The 16,058-nt window shown below is 34.8% G+C and overlaps 3 protein-coding genes across 4 annotated transcripts; 1 reads left to right on the forward strand and 2 right to left on the reverse strand.

The window, feature by feature from the left end:
- The first annotated feature begins 2,075 nt into the window (after positions 1-2,075).
- LOC104088080 (BAG family molecular chaperone regulator 5, mitochondrial) lies at positions 2,076-3,857 on the forward strand. Of its 2 annotated transcripts, none has more exons than XM_009592700.4 (2): positions 2,076-2,402; positions 3,395-3,857. In XM_009592700.4, the coding sequence occupies exons 1-2, from the start codon at positions 2,133-2,135 to the stop codon at positions 3,737-3,739; spliced, it is 615 nt and encodes a 204-aa protein (XP_009590995.1). In that variant the 5' UTR covers positions 2,076-2,132; the 3' UTR covers positions 3,740-3,857. The 2 variants fall into 2 exon arrangements, with proteins under 2 accessions (XP_009590995.1, XP_009590996.1); XM_009592701.4 differs by having other exon boundaries at positions 2,085-2,402; positions 3,398-3,857.
- Positions 3,858-4,414: 557 nt separating this feature from the next.
- On the reverse strand, positions 4,415-4,939 carry LOC117274617 (uncharacterized). Its single transcript, XM_033653945.2, has one exon. It carries the CDS (start codon positions 4,816-4,818, stop codon positions 4,501-4,503), a length of 318 nt encoding a protein of 105 aa, XP_033509836.1. The 5' UTR covers positions 4,819-4,939; the 3' UTR covers positions 4,415-4,500.
- Positions 4,940-7,517: 2,578 nt separating this feature from the next.
- LOC104088078 (rho GDP-dissociation inhibitor 1-like) lies at positions 7,518-11,050 on the reverse strand. The gene is made up of 5 exons (XM_009592697.4): positions 10,384-11,050; positions 9,752-9,818; positions 8,604-8,822; positions 8,381-8,505; positions 7,518-7,679 (listed from the first exon to the last, which is right to left on the reverse strand). Exons 1-5 carry the CDS (start codon positions 10,630-10,632, stop codon positions 7,602-7,604), a joined length of 738 nt encoding a protein of 245 aa, XP_009590992.1. The 5' UTR covers positions 10,633-11,050; the 3' UTR covers positions 7,518-7,601.
- Positions 11,051-16,058: the final 5,008 nt, after the last annotated feature.

A 16,058-nucleotide genomic window follows, 5' to 3' on the forward strand; every position in this document is an offset into this window, starting at 1 on the left:
GTACACCACTTGCTATTATTGTTAACAGTGTCATGCCTCTTGATATGATATTTGCAAGTAATGCATCTACAAAGAATAATCCCATTATATCATAGTCGACTCTTTATAATATAGTCTTGAAAGCGTGTTCTTGTTTATGATTTAGCTTTAATTGTGCTTACTCAGACACTTGTGTAGCATTTTGTTTCTTAATAATATACTAACCTTTTTCCTCTGTGTTCTAACACTCTTTTTATGGAATAAATTAATGTACCCTAAGATTTTTTTTAACTTGAATAAGAATTTTACTCATGTGATGAATTTAAAAAATAATTGAATTGCATTCTCTTGCTAAATAATTAATTAAAAGATTTAATTATTTAGTTTTAACATAAAAAATAATTTATTCTATATTGATTCAGATCTTAATATTAGTTCATCTTTTATTTTGAATATTTAATCTCAATTATAAATTTATCCTCCATAAATTTTATTTTCAAAGAGTAAAAGATTGATATGATATTTCACTTTTAGATCATTATGTTTGTAGTATTATTAGTGGTATTGACTCTTATCAACCATTTTTTTCCTCTTTCTCACACATTTATATTTTTAAATATTTTTTTAGTTATTGTTTAATAATTGAGTATTTTTCAATATTACATGAAAAATTAATAAAAATATTATTTGAGTAGGAAAATAGTTCAAATATAATATAAAAATATATTATCGTTGGGGTATTTTTTTTCTCTCAATTTCAACTCTTTATGCAGTCCATTTAATATTACTTTTATTTCTTCTTCGTATTGGACATTATGGAGTGGTAATGTATTGCCAATACAGAGGATTCTTATGAAATTGATTTTATTAACCATTCCTACATATTTTTATTAAGAATTTAATAGATAAAATTATATTAATTTTAAAACCTTAAATATTAAAAATTAGCGTAGAAGGTATTGTAGTCCAAAAAATAGGTTATTGCAGTTATGTCCTTTCCCCGTGAGTTCTTCCGTTTAATATTTTAGGGCTATTTTGATATATTAATGTTATATTTATGCTATTATAAAAATATAAGTTCTTATGTTTCTGAATGTGTTTGGACAATATAATATATTCTCAAATTAAATTAGTAATAGGACATTATAATACGTTTTCAAATTAAATTACTAATAGGAATTTTTAAGAAGTGTATCATAAAAGTAATATGATTACATTACTAAAGATATTTACTTGTTCAATTTTATATGAATTAGATATCCCGAAAGTAATTATACTAATAGGATTCTTAAGGTAATCACGTAGGATTCCTAACGTGTATTATTATGGCCTAAAACTGATAGGTTAAGAGTCTAACATCTAGAATTTCGGTTATGTCATTTTATTATGAGTTATTATGCTTAATATTATAAGGTTATTTTTGTAAACCGATATTGTATTCATACTTTTATAATAATATAGATATACATAGATAACTCACTGTTTTACTCAACTATCGAATTGTGGCCCCGTCGGAATGTAAAAAAAGGAGACAAATGACACTATATAGTCGCTCTTAAAATAATAGTCGAAAAATATATTTTTTGTATATATATATTCTGTATAGTATATATAAAAATTATATAAATTTTATATTCATGTTCGTCTAACGAATATAAATAATTTTTGGCGCATGCTAAAAAGTAATATTACTCCAAAAACAAATCAACCGACAGCTCCTAGACATGGAACCCACTAACGTATGAAAAAGCCACAAAAAATGACTGTTAAAGTAAATAAAAAAAAAAATAAAAAAATAGGCGGGGTCCCCCTAACGGCAGCGATGCGCAATACCCGCCAAAGTATATGATCTCAATTCTCAAACTATATCCATCCCTTCGTTACGATTTCCCACTTTCCACTTTACTATATCCGCTAAACACTGTAGCTAAAAGTCACTGATTTAATTTAGCGATTAATTATTAAAAGATTATATTAGATACGCGCAATTTAATAATAGATTAACGATAAAGTTGGTAGCTAATTTCAAATTATTTTTTAATGATCCAGTTTATTCGTTATAATTTCTTTTTTTATTTATTTTATTACTAACATAGTTTCGAGCTAAAAATAAATAAAGTGGGTTCTTTATTCTTACTCTTTCAGTTATAGCTATGAAGTCTTCTCGCAGAAACAGCTTTTACTCTTCTTCTTCTTCCACTGTCACCTGCTTTATGGAAAATGACCAATCTACCCCGGAGATCATTCAAATTCCCATTCAGTCCCCGCCGGAAAATGCACTCCCAAACCTCTCAGCTCCGACCGGTACGGCTGCTGTTAAAATACAGTCAGCTTATAGGTCTTACATAGTTCGTACCCTTGTAAAGAAGATTTCAGCCGTCAATTCTGAAGCAAACTATTTACAACGTCTCATCCAACGGCAGGTATAATTGACCGATTATTTAACTGTACACTTTACTAAATTGCTCTCTGAATTTCAGCTTATTAAATTCATACTTTCAAAATTTCATATATGGATCTAAAACTTTAACCTGTCGTAAATGATTAGTTACTATTCTTATCAGATTACCAATTAATGTTTATCAAGAGATTTACCTATAATTACCTAATAAGTGACGTGATTGTATATATATTTTTACACGATAGTGCTTAGATCGAGCTTCCACGACTCTACCACCCAGTCAATTCTATTCCACTTAATCCCTCTTTGATGGCCACATAAAATAATTAATTAATATGGGTTTGAAAAAAATTCATCTTATATTAGTCATATACTCGGATATTCATAGGCGAATTGATTAAAAAGTTATAACATAAAATTTTCAGGTTGCAGAGAGGGGCTACATGCATAACATAGTAGTATTAATTATTAAGGTAAGAGGATTTGTAAAAACTCCAGTTGCACCTTGTGCAAGTATAAGACTTCTTTAGTTAGTAGGGGTTACTATAACAACATCAACAACAAGAACTCCAACCTTGCTCTTGGGGTGACTCGAACTCACAACCTCTTGGTTGGAAGTGGAGGGTGCTCGCTAGAGCAACCCACTCTTGTCACAGTTGATGCTGCTATAGTGCTATGTATTTTCAACTACATCTCTATCCCACATTATTTGCAATTTGAGATGATTGAATAATGACAAGGTTGAAATTGTAGTTTGCTACCGCTACAAAGGATACTCTACCGGATTCTTATCGTGAAAAAGGGGTAGGCTCGCTAGGTGGCTTAGTCTCAGTGCCGCTGGTCATGACATGACCCCCATGCTGGGTCATGACTGGTTGTTATGTCACTTAGGTACAATCAGATCATATCTAAGTTAAATCTTATCAACTATTTTTGTGAAGTACACAAACCATCTAGCTAGAATGATAGATGATCTCACTGAAATCATGTCCGTGACATGTCACTTGTTGATAGCAGGATACAGTTGATGCTGTAAGGTCCAGTGAGCGAGAGAGAATCAGGATGAACGAGGCGCTAATGGGTCTACTATTGAGATTAGACTCAGTGCCAGGAATTGATCCAACAGTCAGGGAGCTGAGGCGACACGTGAGCCGCCGGATCGTGGGGTTGCAAGAGATATTAGATGCTGTTTCTGACACTAAGATTCAAAACTGGGATGGGTTTTTGATGGACTGGGATGATGTTATAGAGAGGATGGAAATGGAGGTTTGCAAAGAAAGAGGTGATAATGAATTGGAGACGTTTTGTGCTGAGCATTTGGGTTTTCGGTGCCTACAAAGATTTCTCCGCGACCAATAATGATACTAATCCTCACAAATGTAATGTCATCTTTCCTTTCTTGTTAATACATTATATATATCTATACATGTATCTGACTTGTAATCCTGTTGTATAATGCATATGAGAGTTCTCTTTCCTTCTCGTCTTCGTTCTGTGTTAATGACATCTGGTAGGTAACATTTGCTTTCTATAGGTTTTCTAGAAACATTTATCTAAATTCTTTGCTACATTAGGAAATTAAACTTGATCGATAAGGCGTAGATGTATATTTTTCCTTCAGTTCCCTGATTCTGTCAAGAATATTCTAAAAGTATATTGCATAAACAAGGTGTTATGGTATATATGCCCTAAGAGCGTTTTCTATCGTAAAATTTTGAGAAAAAAGTGCTAACGCTAATCTGATAAAAAAGAAGAAAGATGGAGCGTATGAAGAAATACCTGTTAAGTGGCAAGAACTTTAAAAGTTGATGAATCCATCACGTTAAAATCCTGAATTCGCCTATGTGACAATTGTAATACATATATAGTACTCTAGCAAAAGTATGTGTGCAGTTCATTTCAATGGAATAATAAGTTCTTATTATACTGATACAGCAGCTTCTCAAGCTTCCACATCAATTCTCTACATCATTTAGCAGTTACTGATATTTCCTTCAATTGAATAGCATGACAAACTACCCCCCCCCCCCCCAAAGCAACCCCGCTAAAGCAACCTTTGTTTTCTCTTGATCTCTCTATACTTGATAAAACATAGAACTTACATGCCAAATGAGACATGTTTAGACAGAGGTGCAACTGCATTTGCATTGTGACAAGCAATTCTTGCAATCAGAAAGCCTTGGGTAGACACCTTTGCAATCGCACTTCTTTGTACACTTGGTACGCGAAGTTCCACCCCACAAGCACTTGGCCATGCAACGCATGATAGGCGCGCATTTTGGACAGTCGGCTTTCATGTGATTTACTATGCAATTTCTGCAGCCATCACCATCTGTTGGGCACCCTAAACAGGGCAAAGTAATCATCTCACACACTATTATTAACATTAACAGACACCCAAAGAGTGTCTTTGATGATAGCATCTTTCCCTCTCCCATAGATCTTTTCTACACTCTATATAAGTTCTTGTTTATAGATGCCCTCTTGTGACTTTTGATGAGAAGGTCACTAGAGGGAAGAGATCTATTTATAGCGGGTATTCAACTCAATTTAACTTGTAATCCCTCCAATCTCAAATATTGTTGTTATTTTCAACAACAACAACAACGGCAAACACAATGTAATAGGGTATGCAGAGAGTAGCGTGTACGTAGACCTTACCCCTATCTTGTGAAGGTAAAGAATTTGTTTTCGATAGACCCTCAACTCAAGAAAGATGAAAATGAGCAGCAACAACAAGGAAACAGAAGTGAAAGAAATAACCGGTATTAATAAAGATCTAAACATAAGAGAATACGAGAATAATACTAATACTACAAGATTTGAAAGATACACTCCTGTCCACTAACATTTTAATATTAGTTGTCATTTTCTACCGACTAAATTTGTTTCAAAACATTGACGTTTCAGAAGAACAAGAAGTCATTTATTACTTTTTTTTCCTTTTAAAATCTACCCTTATTGCTCCAATTGACGGAGTGTTAATTACGTAAGACGTTTAATGGGGAGATAAAGGATAGTTTAGACAAAAACGTACTCTTATGATTAAGGAGAGTGCAAAAACCTTAAGAGGCAGAGAGAATTCTTAGACAGAATTCATGCATGGTTTGGCACAGATTTTTACCTAAAATTTAGTACTCTGGTCCTGGTTTTTATCAGCATTTAAGTTAAATTTAATGTGTGTTGCAGTTAAAGTTGGCTATTGTCTTGGGTTGCTCAATAGTGCCTCATCTCCTCGTTAGTATATGGTTTTAAATGATTGACATCCTTGTCCTGTCCTGCCTACTGCTTTTGCTTGCTACCTATGCAAAGTTTCCTGGAATCTAAATGCCATATGGGGTAGCATGCATTTGAGATCTTTTTTTGGGAAAGTGAATATCATCTGCAAGTGAATATAACCAGCTAATTGAGGCAACTTTTCTTGGAAATTTAGAAAACAACAATATTCTGCTATGAGAGAATGACAATTGAGACTTGAGAGTGTTATGTTTTGTGAGTGAAGAAATAAAGTCTATTTATATTTAAATTAGTAATTAATGGAGGTGTTATAATTTTTTTTTTTTTTTTTTTAAAAAACTCCAAAAGGGGCTAGTTTTGCAATTCCAGCCGTTGGGAAACGGTGAAAAGGAGCTGACCACTGCCAACGTTCAATTACATATTATTTTTTTTTGTTGAAATTATAGCTGTTGAACCGGTCCGGGCCAATCCGAGCCGATTTGGGTAACTAGTAACCCATTGATGTGACTTTATCGGTTTGTACTGGTCCGGTCCACCTCTATGTTGTATAGCCGCTCTCAAAATAATAACAAAAAAATGTATAATTTTTGTATATTTTGTGTGTATATATACATTATGTATGTTATATACAAAAATTATACAAATTTTACACACTTTTTTGATTATTAAATATAAATAGTTTTTGACGCGAGCTAAAAATAAAAAAAGTCATGTTTCAACCGGCATAAACCGATTCCCTAGCCCAACCTTGTCCGGCCCCTTATACACCGGGCTAGTTCGGTCTAGAACCGGGCGGCCCGGCCCGTTAGCCACCTTTAGTTTCAACAAAGTAGCTCCGTGATCACTTTAGGTTTAAAGGAGGGATGGAAGTATAGTTTGAAAATAGAAAGGCACTTATAGTCCATTTACTAAACCTTATATCTCAAGAATTACAAAAAGTAAATATCATTATTTAGAACTAAGTTGTTAGGATAGTATAACATTTCAATGGCACAAAAGAAATAAGCATTTGTTACTTCTAATCATGATTTTTGGGTGTCTGGGATTAGGGTGGAAATTGGGGGGAGGGGGAGGGGGAGGAGGGGGTTAGGAAAATTAGTGGGCGTTTGGACATAAAAATTGTAAAATTCCAAAAAAAAGTGAAAAAAATTTCAAATGAAAATGGTATTTGAAAATTTGAGTTGTGTTGGGACATGAATATAATTTTGGATTGTTTTTGAAGTTTTGTGAGTGATCTGAGTGAAATTTTGAAAAACAGCTTTTTGGAGTTTTTCAAATTTTCGAAAAATTACAAAATGCATCTTCAAGTGAAAATTGAAAAATTTATGACCAAACGTTGGTTTCGAAAAAAGTGAATTTTTTGAAAAAAAGTGAAAAATTTCTTATGTCCAAACAGACTCTAAGTGTGTTAGACTTTGGACATCTAAAACATAGCAAGTTTCAATCTTTGGTAGGTTTTCAACTCAGAAATCATGAACAATCATGCCAATGCATGAATTTCAAGTTCAGTTATGGAAAAGAAAGGGAAAGATAAAAGAAGGGGGTGGTTGAACCAGCAAAACATATAAAATACTAAAGACTATAGAGAAAAGTAGCCAAAGTTTCCTAAACTGGAAATCTTTGGTTGGAAGAAAAGCAAAAGAATGCAATATCATAATGAATGAAAGTTTTCTATTTCTTGAAATATCTTCTTGGTTTCTTGACATTCAAAAGGAACCAATCACACACCTAAGCACATATAAAAATAGAAAATTCTTGGTTAATCTATCATAGACAAAGCTCAGCTTTATTGAATCACACTCACAAAAAAGATCTAACTGCTAAAATTACCCCCCCCCCCCCCCCCCTTCATATCTCAACAGTCAATTGAAGCAGGACATCCTCTCATTTTTCCCTCCTATTTTCTCTTCTGAAAAAACTGATAAAAATGAAAAACGAAAACAAGACAGTCTGGGACAACTAGTCGAGCAACAATAATTTTTCTTCATGTTGCCTGCCATTCTTTCTTAATATCAAATGTGTAGTTGATCTCCAAATAGCACTTGTTATCATCATCAAGAAACTACAAAATAAAACAAGAAGAACGACAAAAGTTTAGTTGATACGCATAAGAGCATGTGCGATTAAAGATGTGTTTATTTCCAAAGTGCAAAAAACATATACATGTGAAAGCATCTAGAATGCCACAAAATTCAGCTTCAGGTGAATGCCTAAATTTTAATGTTGCTTTTGAAACCATATCCAAGACTCTGCTTCATTTGGCATTTTCATATGGTGGTCCTATGTTTACTTAAAAGAGTAGTAGAAAACAAAAGATAATGAAGCTCAAATGGTCCCCTACTATAAGGTAAAGATAAGGACCATGTGCAATGAACTGCAACATCACTGTCAATCTATCATATTGAAGAAGGGCCTATTCACCAAATTCAATATGTGATAAGCCATTAAACTAAGCCATGACCCAAGCAGAAGCTCTAAAATTCAATTTCTGGGGTATACAGGATGTACTCTGTTGAATGGTAAAGGGCAGCCCCATGCGCTCCCGCTATGTGTGTGGCGTGGTCCACGGAAGGGCCGGACCACAAGGGTTTATTGTACTCAACCTTAACTTACATTTGTGCAAGAGGCTGTTTTCACGGCTCGAACCCGTGACCTCAGGTCACATGGCAGCAACTTTACCTGTTATGCCAAGGCTGCCCTTCACTATGTGGAATGGTTGATGAGAAATATTTAAATGTATGAAATGAGAAAGCTGATAATCACCTTTGTCCTTGCCGAGTAAGATCCTCTTGCGAAAATGCCAGAGGGAGTAGTCTCTTCTGGCATTTCGTGTGTATACGGCTCGGATTGAGGACTAAAGGCTCCAATCATTTCTTTCATGCTGTCCACTGAGATAAGGTTTTTGAAAAAAGAAAACAGTAATCAGAAACATCATATAAACAAATTTCTTAGGCCTCAAAATGACATTTCACAAAGAGATGGATACCTTTGATACCAGTTTTCCAAACTGTGTTTGTGTATTTGAGACCTGTCACTATATTATTGCTGACCTGGAATTTAAAGTTTAGGCTGTATTTGCTCCCTTCTTTCAGGACAAACCATGGACTTTTGGGTTTTCCATCCTCTGGGATTGGCAGAACAATATCAGGTCTACCGGGGGACTTAATTTCGAGGCTCAAGATCTTCACTTCTGGATCCAGCGACTCTTACAATTTTATCGCAGACAGTAGAAAAAAGTGTCAGAATTTTCTATCAAACAGTCGTCCAATGCTCCATCACTAGATCCTATCTGGTAACCTATGTTGTTCGGACTCTCCGAAAATGTCGATGGGTGCGTGTCGGATCCTCCAAAAGTAGTGCATTTTGGAGTATCCAATATGGGTGCGGCAGCTGTTTTGGAGAGTCCGCGCAACATAGCTGGTAACCAAATTCTATCTCGACACCGAATTCATTGAGATGGAAATCCATTTATGCAAAGCAAATATGTACTTAAGATTCTACCAAATATACTTAACAACTGATCCATCTAACTGAACATGTTCAGCGAAACATGATCCCATTCCCCCCACCCCCACCCCCATATTTAACTGAATATGTATCCATAAGATGATTTGAACTCTGGGCTCGTTTAAAATAACAATCTGAAAGATGTCAAATTTCACAAGATTGTGTCTTAGTATATTCTTTTTTTCATAACCGTGGTGTCTGGTTAGCTTTCGCCGACCTCAACTATTCCACCGAGTCCCTCCATCCTCCTACCAGTACCGATACATAAGATATGTGTCTTATTACGACATTCCAAAATTCACTTTGATGTAAGGCAGAGATCTGAAAGTTAATAATTTTACCATGCACTGCTCGCACCAAAAGAAAGATAAATGCAGGAAAAAAAGAGGACCACTACTAAAATCTCTTTCAAGCTGTCATTTTGTGAGAAGGGATAGTCATTGATATCTTAGAGAAACCAGCAAAAGAATCTCAAATTACACAGGCCTGTCCATGAAGAATGATTAAAAGGGGGTAATGACATAAAATCTTTTAAAAAAAAGGCAGAAGAAAAGGATAAATTTCTAAATGCACATAAATGCATGAAAATTGATGAAGCAAATCTTGAAAAGAAAATGGTTAAATTACCTCCTACAGCATTAATATCCACACTTCCAAGAAGCTGCTCCTTCCATCTTCTCAAACTCTCATCATCCTAAATTCCCAAAAAATGATCATACAAATCATATCTTATAAACAAAAACATATGAAAATCAGACATTAAGCATCAAGAATACAGAAAGATCCAATTTTTCCCTAAAAACAAAAGGGATGATATAACAACAACAACAACAACACGTCGTCGGGTAAGCTATATGAATCCTCACTGATCATGTTACTCGTTTAAATCCAATATTAGGCCAACAACAACAACAAACCCAGTGAAATCCCACAAAGTAGGGTCCGGGAAGGTGGAATATGCGCAGGCCTTAAGAGAGAGACGGGGCTATTTTCGATAGACCCCGCCTCAACCAATATCAGGCCAGCATTATACAAAATAAAAATGAACATAGAAATCATAGCTTATAAGCAAAAACATATGAAAGGCACATAATTAAGCACCAAGAAGATACGAATATTCATATTTTTCTTAGAAACAAAAGGAATGATGCTAAGAAAAAGATGACAATTAAGCATCAAGAAGACAAAAAGATGCATTTTTTATTACTAGAAACAGAAGGTATAATGGAAAATTAGAAGAAAAATAAACACACACACACCTTATCTTTCTCAAATTGTTCTTTGAGAGTGCATTGAGGACCCAACTCAATCTTGTTAGTAGTTTCATCTTCATCATCCTCCTGATCAGTAGTGTACATTGAACTCTCACTCATTTGTCTGCTAACTTTATTCTCATTAACCTCATGCTCTATCTCAGAATCAGAATCAGCAATTCCTCCTTTCTTATTAGCCTCATTAACAGGTGCTAATTCCTCTTTATTACCTTCCTTATTATCCTCAAATCCCATTCTGCTAATCTAATTATTCACCCAAACAGTTTCTTGACATGAACCAACAAAGTTCTTGACAAGATATTACACAAGAAAATAAAAGGCCTATTACCACTTCTCGTTAATTCAGTACTCAAGATGTTATATTTGATATGACAAGAAGAGAATAAGAGCTAGAAAATTCCAAAAAGGGAGGTAAATTTTTTTAAAGAAACCTAAAAAGAATCAATCTTTATTAAAATACAAGAAGTGGGGTGATTATGGAAAAGTGTATAGGATGAGGGAAAAAATGGTCAAAAAGAATTTGAAGTAAAACTAATACACAGAAAAAGGATAAAACTTAGCTTGCTAACAGGAAAAAGACACCAAGAAAAAATAATATTGTAATAGATGAAAGGGGAAAGAGAGGGAGAGAGAGAAATGAGGGGGCTAGTTTGAGGAAGTTAAAGGCACATAAAAAGGAAATGGTCATGTGGTGATCCGTGTATTGTGAGAATAACTAAAATGAAAATCAGAATAATATAATAACAATATGGATAATTGCATCAGTTAAAAGAGTCCCACACAAGGCATTTCGACGTAGGATTTAGAAAAGGACCAAATTCCAAGAGGTGTGATATAAATAACCCAACCTAATGTTTGTGTGATATAAACAACCCAACCTAATGTAAATATTAGTGACTGTCTTCACAACTCGAACTGATGACCTATACGAAGATAACTTTACCGTTGCACCAAAATTTTCTTAATATATTTTATCTTTTAGTTATTGATAAATTTTAGTTTGCTCCTTAGAATTTCACTTAGCGTATTTAACCTTAAGTTAATTAAAATATGTGTTTTTATAGGAGTAACAATACTAATTTACCACAATGCATGAATAATTAAATGATTTAACGGTTAATAATTCGTTAAATTTGTAAAGACATGCAGAAGAATCAAAAGTGCACATCTCAACTAGTTGAATGTTAAATATATATAATGAGGATCAAAATAAAAATTTATGGATATATTTAGGGACTAAACCACAAATTATTATTACAATAATAATAAGGAGAAAGAAGAAGGGAGAACAGAAATGGCTTCCATGATACAGCCTAGAATTTGGTGGATGATATATAATATATCCCCTTCGACATCTTCTCGTTGGACAATTATATATTCTAGGAAAGATTCAAAATATTATTGTAATACAAAATGTCAATAAATATAATTTTTTTCTTTGTAGTAATGGATGCGCACTAAATATAAATATAAAGTATTTTTTAGGAAAGTATTTAGTTTTATATACGGTCAAATATTTCTATAATAGTTTCGTTTGTTCCGATTTTTTTATTGTTATAATGAAGTACTGTTATACAAGATATATATATTAGGGAAAATTTCACATAAGAATAACTGGGCTCCCTACTTTTTAATTTTATAGCCCACATTTCAATTTACAACCAACTAGCCTAAAAATAATAGACTAAGATTCAACATCCAACTCCAATAGATTCTCGAAATTACTATTTAATTTTAAAAAAAAGATTGCTCAAACTTTTAAGTTAATTTTCGAATCAGTAACTGTGACTCAAATATTAGTTCAACAAACCAAACCCATTTGGTTGGTGAAAATTAGATTTTTAACAAGCTTAAATATGTGGGTTTAAATTTTGAATTTGATTTTGTGAGAAATTTGGAGTGGGTGTTATTTAGACTTGTTAGAAATAGTATAAGGAGGTTGTGTATAAAATTTGAAATCATTTAATGGAGATTTGGACTGGTTTTGAACAAGAATTGCAACTGAAAATCGTGGAAGAAGTTCGTCTACAGACGCTTGTATAAACGTGTATCAAAGTATATAATAGTGTATAAAATGTGTTTATACAGTCATATAAACTATTATACAAGATTATACATAATTATATAAAAAACTGACTCCGTCTTCTTCCTTGCGTCTTTTCTGAAATGTAACTCAAATCTTGCTCAAATCTACTCCAAATCACTTCAAATTTAAATTTTGAACTTCTTTTGATATTTTCAATCAATTGGAACAACACCCAATTCAAACAACTAACAAACTCAAAAAAATCATATTTTCGAAAGCAAAGCTTTGAATGACCTTCAATGGTGGACTTCTACTTTTTAATTTTCTTACATTGCAACCAGGTGACACACGGGGGAAGCAGAAAATACATGGCCCCTCGAAGCATATGTAGAAGATGTGAGAAGAAGAGAGAGTGAAAGCAATGGTTGTGAGAATATAGATTTAACTCCATAACTTTTAGAAGCAACGGAACACAGATTTTGAATTTGCGAGTGCTTTCAAATATGGCCCTTCTTTTGTTATGGTGTGAAGTCACGTTGTAACGACCCGGCCGGTCGTTTTGAATATTATAACCCCGTTTTCCCATTTACTACTCAATCTATGTTTTACAGTTATTTTATGACTTACCGGGTTAGTTGGTTCGGATCCGGAAGATTTTCGGAGTGAAATAAGACACTTAGTCTCTTAATTGAAAACTTAAGTTGGAAAAGTTGATCGGATATTGACTTATGTGTAAAAGACCTTGAAATTAAATTCTGATGATTCCAATAGCTCCGTATGATGATTTGGACTTAGGAGCGTATCCGAAAAATTATTTGGAGGTCTGTAGTGGAATTAGGCTTGAAATGGCAAGAGTCGAATATTTGGGAAGTTTGACGGGGGGGTTGAATATTGTTGTTGTGATACTAATATTATCTCCCTTTTTGCCTTTTTGTTTTCTTTCTTTTTTCTTTTTTTTTTTTGTTTTCCTTTTTTTTTGAGCCGAGGGTCTTTCGGAAACAGTCTCTCTACTCTTTCGGGGTAGGGGTAAGGTCTGCGTACACACCACCCTCCCCAGACCCCATTAGTGAGATTTTACTGGGTTGTTGTTGTTGTTGTTGTTGTTGTTGTTTGACCGGGGGGTTGACCTTTAGATATTGGGGTCGAAATCCGATTCTTAAAATTTTACTAGGTCCGTTATGTCAATTATGACTTGTGTACAAAATTTGAGGTCAACCGTACTTGATTTGATAGGTTCCGGCGTCGTTTGTGGAAACTTGAAATTTCAAAGTTCATTAAACTTGAATTGGGGTATGATTCGTGGTTTTAGCGTTGTTTGAGGTGATTTGAGGGTTCAACTAAGTTCGTATGATGTTATGGGACTTCACGGTATGTTTGGTTGAGGTCCCGGGGGGCCTCGGGTGAGTTTCGAGAGGTTAACAGATCATTTTTGGACTTGGCATGTTGGCTGAAGACTGCTCGTGTGCTTTTTATGGTTTTCTTCTTCGCTTTTGCGAGTGGGCCCTCGCGTTCGCGAAAGGGGAATTTGAGGCAGGCAAGATTTGCCCTTCGTGCTCGCGAGGGGGTCTCGCATTCGCGAAGAGGAGCTGGGTTGTCCATCGCGTTCGCGATTGGGTCTCGCGTTCGCGAAGGGAAAAATAGTGGGCATGGATTTTTGCCTTCGCGTTCGCGAAGGGGAGCTCACGTTCACAAAGAAGAGCTCGGTAAAGCATCGCGTTCGCGAGTAGTGTCTTGCGTTCGCGAAGAGCAATGTTTGGGCAGCACGATTTTGTGCTTCGCGAACGCGAGGGACCTGTCACATTCGTGAAGAAGAGAGGTCTAGACAGAAAGTTTAAGTTCTGAAAACTTCATCCCATTTTCCATTTTTGACGGATTGGAGCTCGGGAATAGGCGATGTTTGGTAGATTTTCAAGGAAAACAATGGGGTAAGTGTTCTTAACTCATTATTGGTCAAATTACCCGAATCCATGGTTGCTTTAAACATTTAATGGGTGAATCAAGTTGGAAAGATTAGAAAACCCTCTTGGTTTAATTTGAAGATTTGAGGGTCGAGTTGATGTCGAAATTAAGTAAAATTGGTATGGTTAGACTCGTGGTTGAATGAACTTTCAGATTTTGTAACTTTTGTCGGGTTCCGAGATGTGTTTTTGAGCTAAATTTCGGATTTTATTGGAAAACTAGTATATTCTCATGGAATTAATTCCAATAAATTTTATTGACTGAATCAAATTATTTGTGGCTAGATTCGAGGCGTTTGGAGGCCAATTCACGAGAAAAAGACATTGCAGAATAAAGAATTACATGGATTGAGGTAAGTAACAGTTTTAAATTTGGTCCTGAGGGTATAAAACCTCGAATTATGTGTTATGTGATTGGTTTTGAGGTGGCGCACATGTAAGGTGACGGGCGTGTGGGCGTGCACCGTAGGAATTGTGACTTGGTCAAATTTCATGGGACTGTGTAGTTAAATTATCTGTTGACATCCGTACATTCTCTACATGTTAGGGAAAAATTGAGCTGAGACTCGTATTAAAAATCATGCTTAGACATATGCTGTTATTATTGGTACCCATTGGGGTCATTTATGAGGTTGAATTATATGTTCAAATTGTAATTTCGCACTCAGTCATGTTTATTCATTTCATATCATATCTCAGTCTCTGTTGCTATTTACTAAAACATCATATTATCAAATTTTGGGCTGAATATCATGATTTCTGAGAGCCCTAGAGATTGGAGAGGTTGATGACTGAGTGAGGCCGAGGGCCTAATTGTGAGGATATTTATGGATCGGGCTGCACGCCGCAACATGTTTTTATTGATTTATGCCATGATTGACTTGATATAGCGCTTGGGCTGAAGGAGCTCCTCCGGAGTCTGTACATACCTCCGGTGAGCGCAGGTACCTACTGAGTGCGAGTGTCGAGCGCAAGTGCTGAGTGATGAGTGACTGTGAGAAATGAATGACTGTGAGAAAAGAGTGACTGTGAGGAAATAGTGACTGTGAGGTTGGAGTGAATGGGAAGACTGGGTGCCTTCAGATTGATTTCATTATTTGCTGCATTTCAGTTGTCATATATCACTATTTTGAAAATTTCGAAAAAATATTATTTTCGGTTTCTGTCAAACTTGATATGAAATTTCAGTTAAATGTTGAACTTGAGAGCATGCCTACTCTTTTATATTGGAAAGTATTGTATTTGGACTTAGCTAAGAAGCGCGTCACTACTTTCAGTTATTTATTTATTATTGTTACTTACTGAGTTTGTTGTACTCATACTACACCCTGAATTGCGTGTGCAGATCTAGGTGATCCCGGATACAATGGGTGTTGATTCTTTCACACAGTCAATTTTTCGGAGATTCAGAGGTAGCTGCCATATTTTGCAGACCTTGTCTCTCCTTCCCTATCTTTTTTTTGTTTATTGTATTTGGTTTTAGTATTTTCCGTACTTATAATATGTAGATGCTCATGTACTCAGTGACACCAGGTTTTGGGAGTGTTTGCATCGGTATTTGCGAGACTTGTGGATTGTATTTAAATATTATATTTTAAAACTTAAAAGAAATTATGGTTTATTGAGGTTGTTGGCTTGCTTAGTATCGAGATAGGCGGCATCACGACAGGTTAGGA

This window comes from Nicotiana tomentosiformis, chromosome 4, assembly GCF_000390325.3.
Source record: "Nicotiana tomentosiformis chromosome 4, ASM39032v3, whole genome shotgun sequence".
NCBI classification, from domain to species: Eukaryota; Viridiplantae; Streptophyta; class Magnoliopsida; order Solanales; family Solanaceae; genus Nicotiana; species Nicotiana tomentosiformis.

What these genes read in the sequence shown, in the direction of transcription:
- LOC104088080 (XM_009592700.4), top strand. Translation starts at nt 2,133, where the DNA reads ATGAAGTCTTCTCGCAGAAACAGCTTTTACTCTTCTTCTTCTTCCACT. An exon ending in AACGTCTCATCCAACGGCAG is followed by an intron (nt 2,403 to 3,394) that starts GTATAATTGACC and finishes ACTTGTTGATAG; the next exon opens with CAGGATACAGTTGATGCTGT.
- LOC104088078 (XM_009592697.4), bottom strand. Translation starts at nt 10,632, where the DNA reads ATGGGATTTGAGGATAATAAGGAAGGTAATAAAGAGGAATTAGCACCT. An exon ending in GGATATTAATGCTGTAGGAG is followed by an intron (nt 8,823 to 9,751) that starts GTAATTTAACCA and finishes TAAAATTGTAAG; the next exon opens with AGTCGCTGGATCCAGAAGTG. An exon ending in TTGGAAAACTGGTATCAAAG is followed by an intron (nt 8,506 to 8,603) that starts GTATCCATCTCT and finishes ACCTTATCTCAG; the next exon opens with TGGACAGCATGAAAGAAATG.
- LOC117274617 (XM_033653945.2), bottom strand. Translation starts at nt 4,818, where the DNA reads ATGGGAGAGGGAAAGATGCTATCATCAAAGACACTCTTTGGGTGTCTG.